Below are 19042 nucleotides of genomic sequence, written 5' to 3' on the forward strand. Positions count from 1 at the left end.
TACTTTGACAAAGATCTAGTATATGGTACATGCTTGGTCTGATGATTTATTGATAAGTACAGAACATATTCTATTGAAAAGTGCTCTCCTCAAGGCCAATAGAACATATTGTTTAAAGAATAATACCAAATTCATGCGATCTCTGCATATGGTGTTTGTTGTCACATCACTCTGCAAAATCTACAAACAGGGCAAATAACAAATTTATCTTTCCAAGTCGTGTTTGTACACAGTTGGCCATCTACAAACAGACCAGAAAAGATAAGGTCATTGTTGATAGGTCTAAATAAACACGTTGAATAAAAGCAATCTACAAATAAAGACAATTTCAGTTTCATACACAATATTAAATAGACATCAAACCATATTTGGAAAATTATCATAGTGCGTTAACAGCAATTTTCACATGGTATACAAACTATATGAGGAGTTAGACAATTCAAATGACAATGTCTAAAACAAACTACATTATTTGTCAAATAGTGGGTGGTCAAAGAATGTGTTTGCCAAGATTGATAAACAAATGAGTAGGTGTACTGTATAGAAATTGGTTTATTTCGTGGCTTGGCCACCATAAATAATGTTTTGTGGATTTGGTAAATGCAAGTCACATTATATAGATGTGGGAATACTGTAGACATATTGTTAATTAAATTGAAGTAGTTTTGAAGGGGCTGTTCTAGTATTACTGTTTTTTACAGTTGTGCTTTCCAGGTATAAAATCTGGGACGAAATAGACCTGCACATTTGATAGTTCACTACCAGGATGTAGTATGTTTATTATATCCAAGATAATGCAATAAGCATACAAATGTATTCAAATTGATAAATCTAGGTTTTAGTTAATATGTTAATCAAATTAAGAAATTAAATAGTCAAGTCGAGGGGCCGAGCGGATAAGGCAGGGGTGCCACAAACCATACTGTAGCTATATTCCTCGACCATTGTTCTGGTGGTAAGGACTTCTTGGATAAGGACTTAAAACTGGAGGTCCAGTATGACACATCTGGCTTGTGTGCACTTTAAAGAACTTAGTTTATCTTTTGGAAGAGTAGGGGGTTACCCCGGTGTACTGGTCCATTCAGCCCCTGTCTTTGTGAACAGACGAACAGGGCACCATTTGTTGGCAGCACTCGACACGGGGAGAAGTTGTGGTATGTGTCATCCACATATGTGCATAATTCAGCCCATTAGGCTTTAAGTCGCAGGTTATTCCAAATTTAAATTTACAGGACATTTTGAATTTTTTTTAGAAAACATGCTGTTTTATCCTACAGTATCCAAAACCTACCTACAGAACACACATGTTTGGTTTCTATTTTAATCAATTAAATAACCTCTCTATACAATTAATATTTTATGATTTTTAACCAATAGATTGCATGGATGCAATGAATAAATGCAGAATCCATAAGCGGTCCTTTTAATTTTCAAAAGTGTCACCAGTGTACCACATGTTTTCACAGATGGTAGTGAGGTACAGCTGGTACCAGATGATGAAACCAACGCAACAGACAGCTTGGATTCATTAATCATTCAATTTAATTACATGGTATAAATAATTATTATGTACATTTTAATTTAACAAGAGAAGGAGGCTAATTATAGAATTGTCATCACTTTCTTATTTGTTTGGTCATATGAATGAATATGAAGGATGATCATATTATTGCCATGTGTTCAAAATACTGTGAATGAAATATATTTAATTGCACATGTTATAAATCCAATACACAAAGTATACACTGTTTGATCTTGTGTTTAATGTTGTGTTATATTTCTTACACAATTTTAAATACCGGTTGCGAGCCAATTTATTCCCAAAACAATTTTTGGTCGAACACTGTATTCGGGTAGGCATGCTATCAAGCTAGTGAATAGTGTGTAGGAGAAGGGGGTTGTTTTTGATACATGCATAAATAATACAGTAATAGTGGGTTTATTATTTAAAGAAAAATTTCAATAAAATAAAAATATATTATTTAAGGATTTGGTGCTCATAGATACATTTGTGTTATTGTTGTTGTTGTCAGCAATTAAAACCTGTACTTGTGTTAATTTGATACTGGTAGAATTGCCTTCTAAGCTGTGTCTTTATATTCTGAATAAATTGACATTTATAAGAGTCTATTAAGTATATGCTTTTAGAATTGCTGATTAAACTTCTTACCTCCGGGCAGGAATTCCATTATTAAATACAAGTTGTTTGGATCTTGGAATGAGTAATACATCTTCACCACCCATGGGTTATCCGCTTCTACTAAAATATCACGTTCAGCTCGCACATGTGCAACCTGCACTCGGAAAAGAAAACAATGATGAAAACATTAGACGTTAACATGTCCATAATAAGGTATCCATAAGTATCTATCATTTTGCACACATCAATTTTTATTCAAATTAAGTAATTAGCATATTCAAATGACCCACCTGTTCTTTTTCATGCATATCAGCTTTACGTAAAATCTTCATAGCATATATATGACCAGTGTCTTTCTTTTGAACGAGTCGCACTTCACCAAACGCACCTCTTCCGATTACTCGCAACGACTCAAAATCATCGACCCCTAGTCGTGACCTCTTCAGCCGTAGAAATTCTGTTTCTTTTTGGGCATGATGTGCTCTTTTTTCTCGTTTCTAAAAATAATAAATAAAAAGAAATTTTTTTTTAATGACAAATTGAAAACAGAACAAGAAAAAGGGTAATACAATTCTATAGACAATGGCCGTCTTTCCACAACCAAAACAAAATTATCGATTAATTTTCTAACCAATAACGTGCACATGATCAGTCATTACCAAACAACCAGATGCCCAATCACAACACAACAATTTGTCCTTTAGGTCAAACATTAAAAATGATCGCATTTATCCAATAATTACCCGATTTGAATGAGAAAATTATTGGTTAATTTTTCTCAAGTGGAATCGGTTAAACCCCGTTTCCACAGGCAGTTTATCGGTTAATTTGTGGAAACATGACCAATTTACAACATACAAATTGTCGTTGATTGAAAATAATCAGAAAAATTTTAATTCTTAATTAAAGCAGTGTTTTCCTTTTATTTTACCTCTTCTTCAGATAAACCTTCTATTATTTCTTCAAGTTGCTTTATTCTAAAAGACAAAAACATTCACAAAATGAATAATTCTTTAAATCAATCAATCATAAATATAAATTTGAAAATTATATAAGAAATTATTAGAATTAGTAATAAATAAAACAAGGAATTAAGTATTTTGATCAGAACAATAAACTATGATAAATTTTAGCATTACGTAAGAAATTGCTTTATACCATGATTAACACTTTCTGGAAAAAAGTAAAGCCCAACATTTTATTGTATAGCTTTATAAGTATAAACATTGACGTCAATGCAATCATGTAACAACTTGAAGATAAGCATAAAACATTACTTTTTTTTCCCGTAGGAAATGTGACAAAATTAACATTTTCATAATTGTATAAAATTAAACGATAACTATAAATCAGATGTCTCATGGGTCCTATTTGAGACGACTTATGTTGTCATTGTTAAGTCACAACATACAAACAAATTATCTTTCGTATGAAATGATGTCATAGCTTGTGACGATCAGATTCTGTAGCTCATATGATGACATGTATACATCATTGCCTCATTTGCATATTTTCATAGTTTATTGACCACAAAGCCAATAAAATAAAATAAATTAACTGAATAACTGTTAAATGTTGTAGTTTGTAATACTGAGTCTTGTAGGTGACTAGTACTATTATAGTAGTAGGTACATTGGCAGGGTTCCTTACACAGGAAGGGAATGTATGTAAGAGGGGATGGTGGGAGCTGGGGAGGAGGATGCCTGACCATAGAAACCATGCTGACTTAATTTGCAACCCTCCCTTAAAACAAGAATTACAGAATATTATCTATTATCAATTACTGTACAACATCTACAGTAACAAAAGTATTACAATGTGGTATATCAATAATAATTGTAATGTCATTAGTATTAACATATTGTACTACATACTGCATACTGAATGTCACAGCAAATCCCATCTTTTAACATATACCAATATAGCTGGTTTTACCAGATAGATTTACAATAAAATTTCTTTCAAATAAATTTCTCCCAAACAGTATACATTTTTTAAATGGTACAATACACATTTTGTTAAAGTGTTTTTAGGCTAGGCCTATAGCTATTAAAACCATTACACAATTGGAGGCTATTTTATATAAATCAGATTGAAATGTACAGTGCCATATTTGACGTTTTTGTATTTAGATATACAATATATCACTTTACGACTAGGATTTGCAAATAATTGTATGGAATTGCTTCTTATTGGGAGAACACTGGGTACAATACTACAATACAATATGTTTTATATACTTCAATTATCTATTATGTCTTTTGCTGCAACATTTATTGCTAACCTGGGATTTACAGTCCCGAATACTTTTCTAGGGTATACATGTTCTAAATACCTAATTTTTTTTTCTGTATATGATGAGTTTGTGACAGTGGCTGTTGTGTGACGAACTAGTACACCGGGGTAACCCCCTTTGATAGTGTAGACAGAGCTTTATAGTACCTATCTGACCCTAAATATTACTAAGGTACCTGTACATTAATAATGTAATATTTCCAAGGATACTATGTTCCTCACGGGAAACAGCATGTGCCATTTAGGTACAAAAATAACACACACACAGTTAGAAAGTATACCTACACTGTAAATGGGTAAATATATAATACATTATTTCCTAAGGGAAGGTGATCAGGTGTTGGGTGGAATTTATTTGCAGTATCAAATATGGCATAGTGCTATTATTACTAATAATTGGATGATCGGTAGGTTAAAATAGAATACAACCCGAGTTAGCTACTGTATCAAATCAATCAAATCAAATCAAATGAAATCTTTATTTGTTCTATATACTAAATTGTACATGGAAAAATTGTTTTCCTCGACAGAAAAATATGGTATGGAACAGGCGCCAAAGAGTACCTTTGCTATCAAACGATAATTTAATGTACTAAGTACAGTCAAATTACAGTTCTGATGCAGCATGCATCAGTCCAAGCATCCCACATACCACTCAAATTTGTAGTACAGTACTGCCATACAGTATATTCCATCTTGTCCTTAGGTCAGGTAGAAGTAATAATGAAAATAATACATAATACCATGAACTGAAATATCATGATAGATTTCACATTCTCTTGGTGTTATTTTTTGTTCATATTATAAATGTCAAAGTTCAAGGTTGACATATTAATATAGTATGTGCCACAAAATAAATTCTAAGGATGCTTTGTAGCAAGTACACAGCTGCATTGTATGTAATCTATAAATTAATTATTGGCCTCATTATAACCTCATCTCCTCACATGTCACTCGAAAAATTAATTGATCATACTGTAATTACAGACTTTATAAAACATTTTTCAATAAACAATTTTTGAAAAACAATACTGTACATGGTCAGATAGTATGGGGCATTTTGCAGCCTTTTGGGCCAAAAGGCACAAAGAGGTTTAGGTAAGAGGTAGGTACAGTAAGTTAGGGGCATATCCGGAAAGAATAAGGTACTGTACTGTAGTATAAAATGTGCAATAAAATATAATAATAAATAAATAAAGAGGTTAGGTAAGTAAGGTAGGTAAGTAAGGTACTGTAGGTAAGTAAGATAGGTAAAGTAAGGTAGGTAAGTTAGGTAGGTAAGTAAGGAAAATATCCGGAAAAAATAAGGTACTGTACAGTAGTACAAAATGTCCAATAAAATATAATAATCGTTATTTAACAAGAATTTTATTGAAAATTTAAATATGAAAAACAAATGCAGGAAGTATTAACTATTATTAAGCTTACTCTTTCCAACTAGTGTTAAATAATACAATTAATGGTGAATGATATAAGAGCACTACATTATGCTATCTTGAACAATACCTCCCACTTGAATGCACCTAGATAATGAAAGGTGCAAGAATCAAACTGATCTGGGAATTCAAATGGGTTATTAAAATGTAGCATTTAAATTCAGATTTCAATTATTGCCATTATAGTTTGATTCCAAGAAAATTTGATTATAGTAAGATCATAAATGGGCGTTTTTATTCTAGTTCAACTTGAAACTAATTATGTTCGTACGAGCCCTGTTCGGTTGCGAATAAAACTGTGGAATCGTGCCAAATTTAGCAGCATCCTTGCATTTCCAAGAACGTTGCTTGCGTATACAGTTACAATCAGTCACTCCATCATAAAACAACAAATGTTACATTAGAAATCAAATGACCAGTTTGAAAAGCGTGGAGAACAATGACGGGGCTGAACGCAGAATTTGACAAACGCCATCCATGCATGATGGTATGATGTCATACCACCCAGATTATATTGATCCACAGAAATCAACCTCGCAGCATTCACTTGCAGTATGATCACAAACAATAGCAGTCATTAATAATACAATATTGTTTGAGGTATCACAATGGACATAAATGGCAATCACTCAATTACATCTCTGACTAATAATTAACATAAACAATGATACTGTTTAAATGATTGCTATTAATTTTAATCAAATATAGTATGAAATACTTGAAATAACCATATTAATTTCATTTTTTAATTAACAAGCTCTGATACTTACTTTATACTGCTAATGATAGCAGATAAATTCCAGAACAGAATAGACAGTTATATTATTAGTAAAAGCACGATCAGCCATTATTTCTTTAATATTATGCTGTATGTTGATAATACAGTACTGTGCCACATAGAGTAACAAGGGCCCATTCAGATTTAGCTATTCACCTGGGTAGGTTGGTTTCATGGGCCAATTATCTAACTATGGTTGCAGGTTCGAATCCCGCCAGAGACATTTTTTCATACAACTAAAAAAAAATACGGAACTTTCGCCAATGAGCTATGCTCGACGCGATTATGAGATCATGTTCCGAATATGAGCACTGTTTCTATAATTTACAGTATGATTTATATCTATAACTATGGTTGGGTAAAAATAGGGCTACTAGGTCCCCGGATATTGCACCTACAGTATATACTTTGAAATATAAAACAAAATATAAGTCTCCAGGACCAGCCCTACATGGTTGGGGCTGTGTGAAGAAAATACCTTATATAGTTTGAACATTTCAGGCCTAGACCTAAAAAAAAACAAGCTTTCTGGGGGCCGACACACCTGCCTCACCCCCAGCTTACGCCCCTGATGTACATATTTTATGCAGCGGGCAACGTCTGTTTTTAAGGGGCGTAGAACTCATCGTGTCGCAACAGATAAACCCTTTGATCTCCGGAGCTCAGCACCCTATAGTTAGATTGTGTTGGATCCACACAGTTGTCTCAATTACAAGTGAAGATAATTTTATTCCGACAAGATATCACTTAAATGTCATATCACACATTTCCACCTGCAATTTTATTTCAATAGTAGAAATAGATCCATAAAGGTTTTAATATAGTGTCATATTTTATGATAACGTCAGTAGATGAAATTAATATATCTTTGATGAATACCATCTCGCAAATTAAATGAACCACACCCATTGACTAGACTTTGTAAATACGATTAGCATTGATAATTCTTAATCATGTTTTAGCAAACAGAAATTGAAAGACAGGTTTAAAACATGTTTTAATAATCATATTGACTGATATGATGATAGCAAAACTATAGAATCAATCGCATACCAATAAACAGATGTGACTGAAAATAAGTGAACTTTAAGTAATGTTTAATTATATTGTTATATGAATACTTTCAACTAGGAAAGAATACTATTTAAAAAAAATTGTCAGTGTTAACAGAAGCCAACCCAAATACGATAAAGGGTGTGATATGCTACAGTATATTATATTAAAAGAGAGAGCGTTTGTGTGGTTGTTTGTTATACAAAATCTTCCTACTGCATGTGTCTATGGGATATTAAAATTACCAAAATTGTACTGGGAAGGTTTAAACTACATTTGTAAAACTCTCAGAGTGCAGAAAGTTGGGGATGTTGAAGTTGGGATTGGGAAGTGGCCTGGATATAATGATCAGAATTGTAATTAGAAGGTTTTTAACTACATTTCAACAGGGTTGATGTGTGGGGTGGGAGGTTATGGCTATCAAAATTAGTACTGAGGACTATATTTAAAATCCATCCGGGGATCAGGGGTGGATATCTTTGCTATGTATACAATAATTACGACGATGACAGTAATTTTCTTCATAAAACATACTGACGACAGTGAAAGATAAAACTCTTGAAAAACTGACAATTTGTGTAAACTGTATAATGACAAAAATGTACTCAAACATTTAAAACTTTTTAAATGACAGTTCCTACTTGTATGACTCCTACAAAATGAAAATAAAATAATGTTATACTGTATGATCTTAAAAATGAATTATGTGAATATTCACCTTTTTTGTCTTTCTTCATGTTGAAAAACTAAATTTGTATAAAAGCTTTCAAGGGTTACTTTCGCCTTCGTCACCTTGTCATAAGTGTGTTGGCTACAGCGGATATCAGCCCCTACCGTCGCCATCAGTCACTATGGCTCAGACCTGATCTATGAAGAGAATAATAATAATTTAGATTATGTTGTTGAATATTATAATTAAATAACTAAAATACACTGTATTAATCATCAAATTTAAAAAAAAACTAAATTTAAAAAAAAATTTATTAAAAAAAAAAGACTTTTAATTAACCAGAAACCAAGGAATTGCATTAGGCCCTTATTGGCGCACAGTAGCCACATCATCCAAAAGACAATACCATATTCTTCTTAATCTTAATGAGAGCATTTAAAAGTTTTTTTGGCATAAAAGACACAAACAAGATGGCGCAAGAATGTTGTGGAGTCATATCTTCTCAAAAAAGCCTTATTCCTAACTATCACACACATTCTTCCTTGCTGCTCTGAAAATACACTGGATTGCATGGACCACAATGTAGAACATCTTATGTTATGGTTTTGCAATCAACTTAAGCGTTTTTTCAGTGTTCGTTGGGACTACAGTATTATTGGTCTTTAGGTAGAGGAAGCCTACAAATAAAACAGTACAATTAAAAAAGGACAGTTAATAAGATTTATAATTCCTTGAAAAACGATGCAAATCAAATCTAAATACATGAACAACATACAGATTGTACAGGCACGAGTCTCTGGTTAAATAACTATTTGTCCAATGCTTTAAATAATTACACCATTTGTACAGTACAGCATGTAGAAATGGTTTCTACCGTATTAAATAGCGTGTACAGAAGGCGTTGAAATCCATACGACGGAAACACAGAACTGTTTCACATGCAAAGTTACTCTGATTACCGAAACACCATTGTAATCAGAACCCGAGAATAGAACTTAAGTAATGATCTCAAAATAAACAGTATAAAATGTGTCATTATAAAAGAATCTTTGACCTAAAGCCTGGGGAGTGGAGACTAGCCACCGCAGCATGTGTGTCTATGTTGTCAGGTCATGGTCTGCGAATGCTGGATACGTATTTATTAATGTTTGACCTCTGAACTGATTCTGAATTCTATTCTAAGACTATTTGTCATACCACTTTTAAGGTACAAGTTTTTTTTTTTAATTAGTAAATTTAACTTAGATCTGATTTTAACTACAGTACCAATGTACTACCCTAAAAATCCTCTTTTCTTTGTTCAAACAAATCCAATACCATGCTTTCAATTAAATCCTTGTTGGTAGCCACCCTATGGTTTTTGCTACCACAAAGTAAATACCAATAGTCATGGCATGAAATAGAACTGAATGGGAAGGAAGACAGATAAGTACTGTATTGAGCATTTAACAATAAATTTGTACTTTACTCTACTACAGCATGATAAAGGAAAAACAAAAACAAGAAAAAAAGACAAGGAAAAAAAAAGAAATAATATAGAAATATGATAAAATAAAGTATACTGTATGATAAAATACAGTATAAATCAAAAACGTTGAATCATGGCTGCCTCTCGTTATTGGGAGTCAGTTTTATACTACAGTATATTATTTAAATATAGAAATTTATTGAATACATTCAATAATCAATCAATCAATTAAACTTGATCAATACTCTATCAACCTTGATCAATAATCAATCAACATTAATCAATAATCAATCAACATTGATCAATAATCCATTAATCAATTAATTGTTGATACTGTAGGAATGAATACAGGTTATGATTGATGGTGATACATCGTCTACCATATCACTACAATCTTTTTAATGGGAATGGTGTCATAAAAACTTTATTCCACAGGTTGCAACATTTTTTGCCCATATATTAACAAAAACATCACCTATCAAATGAGGTGTCACAAATTGTACACATTGTGTGGAATGCTGAATTTCTTTTGGATGAATGATTATAGTTCGTTGATGAACTTTGATTCAAAATTAAATTTTTAAATAAAAAAAAAAAATCCATTCTACAGTATTTAATTATTGACATTTTAAATGATTGTCTATACTTATTACAGTAGGCCTACTTTTAAAAGGTTTGAGATGTGTTGAGGGTCAGTGTCAAAAAGTTGATGATAGGCGAGGAAAAACTAAGCAGTTTCCAAAGGTTTCTTTGGTGGTTAACTTTTGAAATTTAACTTCATTACAACTTTTTTTTGCCTGTCGGGGCAGACCTTTTCAAGTTTACTGTAGTTGCCCAGTGTAAATTTTTTGTTGAACCTTGGGCAACTGTTTATGCGAGCACTGCTAATCTGAATGATATAGACATGACAATGTTTAAGTCTGTCACTCTTACCAAAATACTGTAGGTCCGCACTTAATGATTGTATGCATATCAAGGCCTAGCAGCTGTTGCGGACAGCCCCTGCAGTGTTGTCTTTGGGCTTGGTCACTCAATACTTGACCACTACCCATGGACATAGGTCAAAGTGAAAGGGCGGTTGTTAAATTAGTAAATGACTACCCACAGATCAGGTCATTAATGGTTTGAATGGTCAGGCTATCGTGCTTACCATAATTGGTAAAAAAGTGAATCCAAAAAGGAAACAGCACAATTTAATAAAAACCAACAAAATAAAAAAAATCCTCAAATGTACAGTATATAAATAAACTTGCAGGAAGGGAAGAAAATAGGGGAAAACGGAAAAATGAAGGAAGGGAAAAAGAAAGGAAGATAAAAAGGAAGCTAGAGGAAGGTGGAGAGGAAACGAGGAAGGAAGCAGGGAAAGAAGGAGTGGTCAATAGCCTACTCTGATTCCATTACTCATAAGATATGTTTAATAAGGGACTTTCCAATCCACATCTTTAATAACCTTCGTACCCATTGAACATATGTAGACTTATTATAGCTTTGTAGATTAAGTTCAAATTGTCCAGACGGTGTTTCAATTAAGGTACTGGATGTATAAAGATACTGATACTCGAAACTGTACGATAATGTTGACATACTGTAAAATATTAATGATAGGTAAATACAAATTATTGTTATGATGCTAAAAATCATATCACATCTTGATTACAATGCAGGGATGGAGCATGAAGGAAACCAACTGATAGTTAGCGCTGGATCTTATTTTCCACTAAGAAATTCTTTTGGTTTTTCTCAATTTTATGGCACATGCCCTAAACATTTGCCACATCCGTGCCAATGTTTAACAGTGATTTGGCAGCTAATTTGTTTAAATGTTTGTTTTCTAGGAGCATAAAACTTACAATATTTACACAAGATGTTTGAAATACACTGGATAAGTACCAGTCTATGTTTCAAAAGCAGATTGAAAATGTCCGACTAATAAGTATGCTGGCATTAGCAAACAAATCATTTACTATTTTTGAAATATACCACCACAACTACAGAGTATCCTAATAATAAATTTACAATTAAACATGAAAATCCAAACACATTTCACTTTCTGATTGAAGATATGTCATAAACCAAACGGTACAGTAGTTTCACATTGCTCGCAAATTCAGAATGTTGTGGATCTACTAAAGGAGTGAATATTTTCTGTTGTATGCAGAGCGCATTATAGGTATATTTGGCATCAAAAGCGAAAATAGTGCGAAAATTCAAGATGTACTTTAATACCTTTGAGATATTTTTTAGGTTAATCTGTACTACAGTGGTTTCTCTCTAGAATCACCTTAATTTATCTAAGGGCTACTGTACAGTAGGGTCATAGTGTAACACAAAAGTGGTCTTTATTTTGAAGAAGTCTTTCAACTGTAAAGCTCTGTCTACACTATCAAAGTTTATATTATGTGCCCATATATGGACATGATGATGTCATACCAGTACCATATTTGGGTATACTGTCTCACTACCATATTTGAGCACATCACACTTTTTTTGTAAAACTAGTTTGATAGTGTAGACAGAGCTTAAAGGAATACTGTATTTGGATTTGAAATCCAATCACACAGTAGAGTACAGCATAATACCTTTCGTTAAAAAAAAAAACAGTTATTGATTTTACAGTGTAATGTTATTCTGCATAGTATGAATAATGCAAAGATTGAATTTTAAATTAATTTGGTTTTTTCTTAATACATCAATCAAAGAACAGGTACCAGGGAACATTTTTGCCAGGGTAGTATCATTGCCAAATTCTACACAATACCTACTTTAGGCAGTGTGTCTGCAGCCAAAAATTATCTGATAACAATTAACCGATAATCTGTCTGTGGAAACGGGGTTTAACCGATTCTGGTCATAAAAAATTAACCGATAATTATCTCATTCAAATCGGATAATTATTGGATAAATTTGTTAATGAAATTGCACCATGGGTACAAACCAAAACATGGGCTCTGTTAACAGTAATACAACATACTATACTGTATACTGTGCTTGGACAACTAATAAGAAATGAAAGTAGGAACTACAAAAAGGCATTTTAAACAGCTCTCTTTCTTCCAGTGTTAGTAGAAGGCACAAGGCGTGTTTGGACAGTATTCGCAACTGCCATAAATGGCACTTAGCATCTGTATACCTTCAGTTGATAAGCCCCTTGGCACCATGGCCAAACCCCTTAAAAGCTCATTACAGTGCACGGCTAGACCCCTTGAGAAAAGCTGGTCTTGAGAATGAGCTTATTATAATAAAGTATGGAATAAAATATTATCAACACTTGTTATCAGTCTGTGATAATATCAACAACATACTACATATTGGACTTTGTAATTATCAAACATTACAGCCCCACCAAAGTAAAACTCCTTCATGAAAAAAACAGTTGCAAATTATGCAAATATTACTATTCTATTATAATAAGATATGCAAATATTGAATCAAATATTCAAATATTAACCAAATCTTCCTCGACTCTTTATCTTTTCCAACATAAGATGTACGCTGAACTTAAATTAATAATTCTAATATTCAATTTTCATAATGTAGCTTTTTTCAATTAAAAATTAAATCCTCCTAATGAATATAATGATCAATAATCAATATTAATTACGACATAATTCACCTAAAGTATCTGGTTATTCCTCATGGTATAACCAATGCAGTTGAATTCTCAGGGTCAATAAAGGTCACAGTCGTATCCTAATAACAATACATTATTAAATTATTATCCTGTTTGTTAAAAGAAAGCCGATCTTTTATGATGAAACAGTTCACAATGACAGTGATTTATAGGTAAAAGCAGCAACAAACAAACATCCGTTCATCCGTTACAGTAACTTACGTGGGGCTTTAACAAAGCCAAACAACTTTTAAGCCTATGTAAGTGCTCTTAAATATCTATATTGGTTCTCATCTAACTAATTTAATTACAGAATAATCTGCTGGTAAAAGTCAATCAATAATACTATTATTAAACTGTTGATTCATGCACATTATTTAACAATATACAGAAAAAAACATTGAAATTTAATTACTGTACTTGCTGATTTAAAGTACTGTTTTTATAAGAACAAGTCAGTTTTATACTTTTACAATCGATTTTTACAAAATTTTTAAGCAAACATTCTTTATCAATATAAATCTTAAATTTAATTGGTTTTTAACAAATATAAAATCATTTGTAAGGTTTTGGGTTCAAATTTAACTCTCGATCAGGATTTTATACGTACAGTACAGCAGAATGCATTATTTTATAACTGGTTGGTTGTATCCCATGCCAATGCTATCGTATTTTCTCCCATTTCATCAATTAATGGTACTATCGCATGATAGCTTTTTGTGAATATTGAGATTTGATATTATTTAATGTTATTGTCTCCACAAAAACCTGTTCTACCAGCCAATCAACAAATAAATAATAAGCTAATTATTTCCTATTCATAGTATTAGTAACTATTCTACTATCCATCAATTTATCATTTAATAATAATTTTCTGCACATCATATTGTGTGAGATATATGCCAAGGTCATTTAATGTATCATGTATGCCAAGTATGTTAAATAGGCCAAGTTACAGTAGGGCTTCATGTTGTGACATCACAACATACTAGCCACACAAGACATGTAACTGAGTACGATTTTGTACGACTCCACAATTAATGTACTAAAAAAATACTGGATGGAGCAAAATACTGTGGAATCATTACCAGTACAGTAGCTATTTAAAAATTATTTCTCGTTTCTGAATACAGTTTACTTTTTATTTATGGAAAAGCAATGATTTCCACAGTACTCTAGCTAATGTAAACATACTCATTACTGTTTATTATAGACTTTCTTTTTATACAATAAATAGGTTTGCAAAAAAATATAATAATACACTTTCATAATCTACATTGTCTTTCACTTTTGCATTTATCACACTTTAAAGTGGTGCTAAAATAAACAAAATGTGTTTGTACAGTCACAAAAACACAAAATGTCTTTAAAAAACATCCTAAAACAACAAAGGCATCAACAACTAACTCACCATAAACTACACAAAATGTCTTTAAAAAACATCCTAAAACAACAAAGGCATCAACAACTAACTCACCATAAACTACACAAAATACTAAACAAACTTGAATAAAAGAAAAAGTACAAACTGACTGAATAATCAATTAATATATTACTAAAGTAGTGTCTCATATAATTTGACCCATCGCCTTTGAAATAATATAATAATAATACTTAATACTAGTAATACAATGGTACTGTATCTTTTGTGATGAAGAAGTTTGTATAATAATTAATAATTTATTTTTAAGAGGTAGAAGATTGAGAAAATAGCTACAGTATTGGAACAGGAAACTAAACAGTATATTATTGTTGGTAAAACAATTTTAAACATACCATCAAACAAAAACGTCTGCCTTAAATACTAATAATAATGAATCATAAAAATATAATAATCATTTCAAACACTTGGTGTCTAGACCCTAATGATGTCTGTACAAGGTACATCAACCTACTACTATACAGTACTGTACAACTGCACAGTTTAGGTGGATGTCTGGCTTTCTATCCTATTCTACACTGTGAGACATCAACCACAACATTCCTTTTATGGAAGTCAACCATGTTTATTCTTAAGCCCTGTCTACACTATCAAACTAGTTTGACAAAGAAAAGTGTGATGTTTCTAAATATGATAGTGATATGCCCAAATATGGTAGTGGCATGACATCATCATGTCCATATATGGGCACATCACATTCATTTTGTTGTCATATAATGTTTAATAGTGTAGACAGAGCTTTAATGTTTAGAAAAGGAGTTATTTTGCGAGTTATTCATTCTTTTGCAAGTTGTGTACTACACTGGGCTGGGATATTGAACAGTACGAAGGTATAAATAAAATAAGAACTACAGGGATCAACAACCACTATCCAAAATCAACATTACATGTAGATTGTCCAACTTTTACTACCACCAACAAAACTAGATTATTAAATTTAATGAGCTCATTGTAGTACAAACTACTGTACAATCGAATATTATTTTATTACTAGCCTATATTGAAAATAGTGAATGTTACTTTGAACTATGTACAGATACAGTACAGTGTCTTTTGTTAGTTATGTTGATATCCGGTTGATTTTAGATTGCGATTTAGTAAATTTGTCAACCTATTATAAAATTATAAACCTATCAGTTTAATTATGTATGTAAATTGATACAACAGTATAAAGTAAAGTGTATCTGGAAACGGCAGCACTGTAAGTACTAGATTATACTCTAGATTTGTGCCTGAAAATAAATAGAAATCCATCTAATGATTGTACAGGATTACCAATTAAAATACTTATTGCATTTGTACATAAAACGAGTACTGTACTGTGTATTCAACTCTCCCAATACAGACTCTCTGAAAACTGAAATGAAAACTGGAAACTCTCTTAAAACCAGACTTTTCTAAAAATATAAAAACGAATTCAGAATAACAGATTTTCCCGAAAAACCAGACATATTAGGCCAGCACAAGTATGGTTAATATAGTTCTGTATTGTATTTATGGTATTAAATAAAACAATTTTCATTTATTGGACCAGCCATCCTATAATTTCGTAAAAAGTACTACAGTACTTCCTAGCGAGATCACTGTTGACCGAATACAATTTCTGACTATTTCTCTTTTTTTTCTTCTTTGCAATAATTTAAGGCTTCATTTTGTAACTATTTCCCAGTATGCAACAGTACAAACTGATTTGTGTTTGTACACAGCAGGCTTGGGAAGAAAATATCACAGGCTCATATCAATGCATAAGATCTGCAATTTAAACATACTATTCTAGAACATTAAATTGGGCTAGAAAAGTATGATGAATAAAATGATATAATAAAATAATGGCAAATTAAAAGTACAGTATTAAGACAAAAATAAATTTATTTTTTAATTTGAGGCTGCTTGCTAGATAAACATAACCTGTATACTGTACTTAACATCAACGCACACTTTGAAGTTATAATAAAAACCAAAAAGTGGTAATTTAATGTTAGTATCAGTTTTGTTAGCAGTTAGTGCAGGGAGGTATACAAATAATAATATACCTCCCTGGTTAGTGATTCTATTCCAATGAGGTACATATCTTGATCATTAAAAATGTAAATAGTGTACAATAAATGTAATATATTTTAAGCTATTGAAATATAAGGTAAACACTAAAGGTCTGTCATTAGATCATTAAGCATTAACATCAGATCCTACAATTGAAAAACACTTAATGCCATACATTATAATGTCATCAAACAAAATCACTATACACCAATGGAATTTGATGATGAACATGCTATGGAGTATCCACTGCCATCCAGGCACAGACCGTTGAATTTCATCTCGTAATTAATGAGTTTCTCCAATTCATGTAACTGGATCTCCCTGCATACAGTTTCATGTAAATAAATTGCAAAATCTGATCTAACCTAGATAAATATTTGATTGATTGTTTACATGCGAGATGTATACAGGACCATGGCTAAACAGCAATTAACGTATGTTATCATATATGGGCATTAAACTCACCAAATTGGCACTGACGTCTTTCTTTCTATTCACACAAAAATAAACAGTTTACCAATCGTAAAGACCATTATGTGTAGTCAAAATATTTCTGTTATTCATACATTGTAATTCTCGACATTACCTACCGGTATATTGTTACATGATATTTTATTCTTTTTTTAAACTATTTTTTATGCACATTTTGAACAGGTGCTTACTTTACTCATAAATGTTTGTGATGGGGAGGAAAATCTGATATGGTTTGGCAAAACATAAGTGACTTTGTTTACTAAAACCTTCGATATTTAGATGAATGTATTTAATGTCCAAACTTTATCTGTATTACTACTTTCCATTTAAAATACTTAAAAATTGAAATTTTTGAAAATTATCGATGTGTTCTAAACATTTGTTTTATTCATTTGTGCAATAAATGATCTAAAAACAAAATAATGAAAATATAATAGCACCTAAACTTCAGTTTAAACTTCATCTGATCAATGAATGCAATTTAAATAAATTATTACAGGAAAAACACATAATGTAAAACCATCCTGTATCTGCTGTTTATAATCAAGCATTTGCCATGTACTGGTAGGAAGGGATCACCATCCTTAAAAACCCCAAAAAAGGTTGTTTAGTGGTCTCTCGCTGCACTTGAGCCGCCTGCTACTACTCATTATTAATGACATTTATGAAAACAATATTAATGTATGTTTTTATATTATTTAAAAACCTAAAATAAATGAAAAAATAATAAATTGTTATAAAAAAGGCACATGATAAAATAATATGTAATAATATGTTTATTCGGAAATCAACATAGGTCTATAGGTAAGTGAATAAGTGAATTCTAAATAAACCTCACTCAGTATACGTCTTGGTCTAATGAAGCACCAGTACTGCAGTTGCAGGGCCTGACCTAACTCATTCATCAGCCACATAGGTCTACCTAGCTAGGCCTACTGCCACTAACCTAGGCCTACTGCCAAACAGAGAAGGGCATGATTTTGTAGTTTGCTTAGCAGCAGTATGCAATCCGTTTTGAACAGAAAAACAACACCAGTGTGTAGTTATCATGGATCTTTATTTAAAGAAAATATATATTTACCTGAAATTTGTGAACCATAATCCAATATGAAGATATTCAAAATTATTTACTGTGAAGGCCCAGCAGTAGGTTCTCACCTTTCCGCAAAACCGTACCTTATGACCTGTGGTCCGACGAGAAATCGTCCAATCACTTTACGATTGGTTCCCACAAAGCCCGCCCTCTCAAAACAAACACTTGTTGTGGTTAATGCTCGTTAAATTGTGCAAATAATCATTTTTGTTGACACGTTATCCGTTATGTAATTAAAATCAAATTTCCATATCTTAATATACTTTTAAAAACGTGATTTTGTTTTTCAAAAGTAACCATATTCGTTGATCACATAAAAGCATAAAAAACGAAAAATATAAAACAATGTAATATTTGTAGTGATAAAGTGATGTACAAACATGACGCAAAAATATGGTAATACGTTGGGAATCGTAATCATTTTTTTTATTATATTCATTATTAACCATATCACAAACTATTATTAATTTAATCATCATTATTTTCATCCCTGGTTTTCATCACTATGCCTATACCATCATCAATAATATTTTTAAAATTATAG

The 19042-nt window shown here is 31.8% G+C and overlaps 2 protein-coding genes across 2 annotated transcripts in view; one reads left to right on the forward strand and one right to left on the reverse strand.

Moving 5' to 3' along the window:
- Nucleotides 1-18582, reverse strand: part of LOC144847542 (serine/threonine-protein kinase tricornered-like) — a 31530-nt gene extending 12948 nt beyond the window's left edge. The window contains exons 1-5 of the mRNA XM_078703955.1: nt 18487-18582; nt 8421-8569; nt 3072-3117; nt 2431-2637; nt 2171-2294 (exon numbers count right to left, since the gene is read on the reverse strand). Coding sequence (XP_078560081.1) covers nt 2171-2294; nt 2431-2637; nt 3072-3117; nt 8421-8545 — 502 coding nt within the window. The 5' untranslated portion in view covers nt 8546-8569; nt 18487-18582. The remainder of the gene's footprint in view (nt 1-2170; nt 2295-2430; nt 2638-3071; nt 3118-8420; nt 8570-18486) is intronic.
- LOC144847555 (lysoplasmalogenase TMEM86A-like) overlaps nt 1-19042 on the forward strand; it is a 115512-nt gene that overhangs the window by 21713 nt on the left and 74757 nt on the right. The window lies entirely within an intron of this gene.

This window comes from Antedon bifida, chromosome 7 (genome assembly GCF_963402885.1).
Source record: "Antedon bifida chromosome 7, ecAntBifi1.1, whole genome shotgun sequence".
Taxonomy (NCBI): domain Eukaryota; kingdom Metazoa; phylum Echinodermata; class Crinoidea; order Comatulida; family Antedonidae; genus Antedon; species Antedon bifida.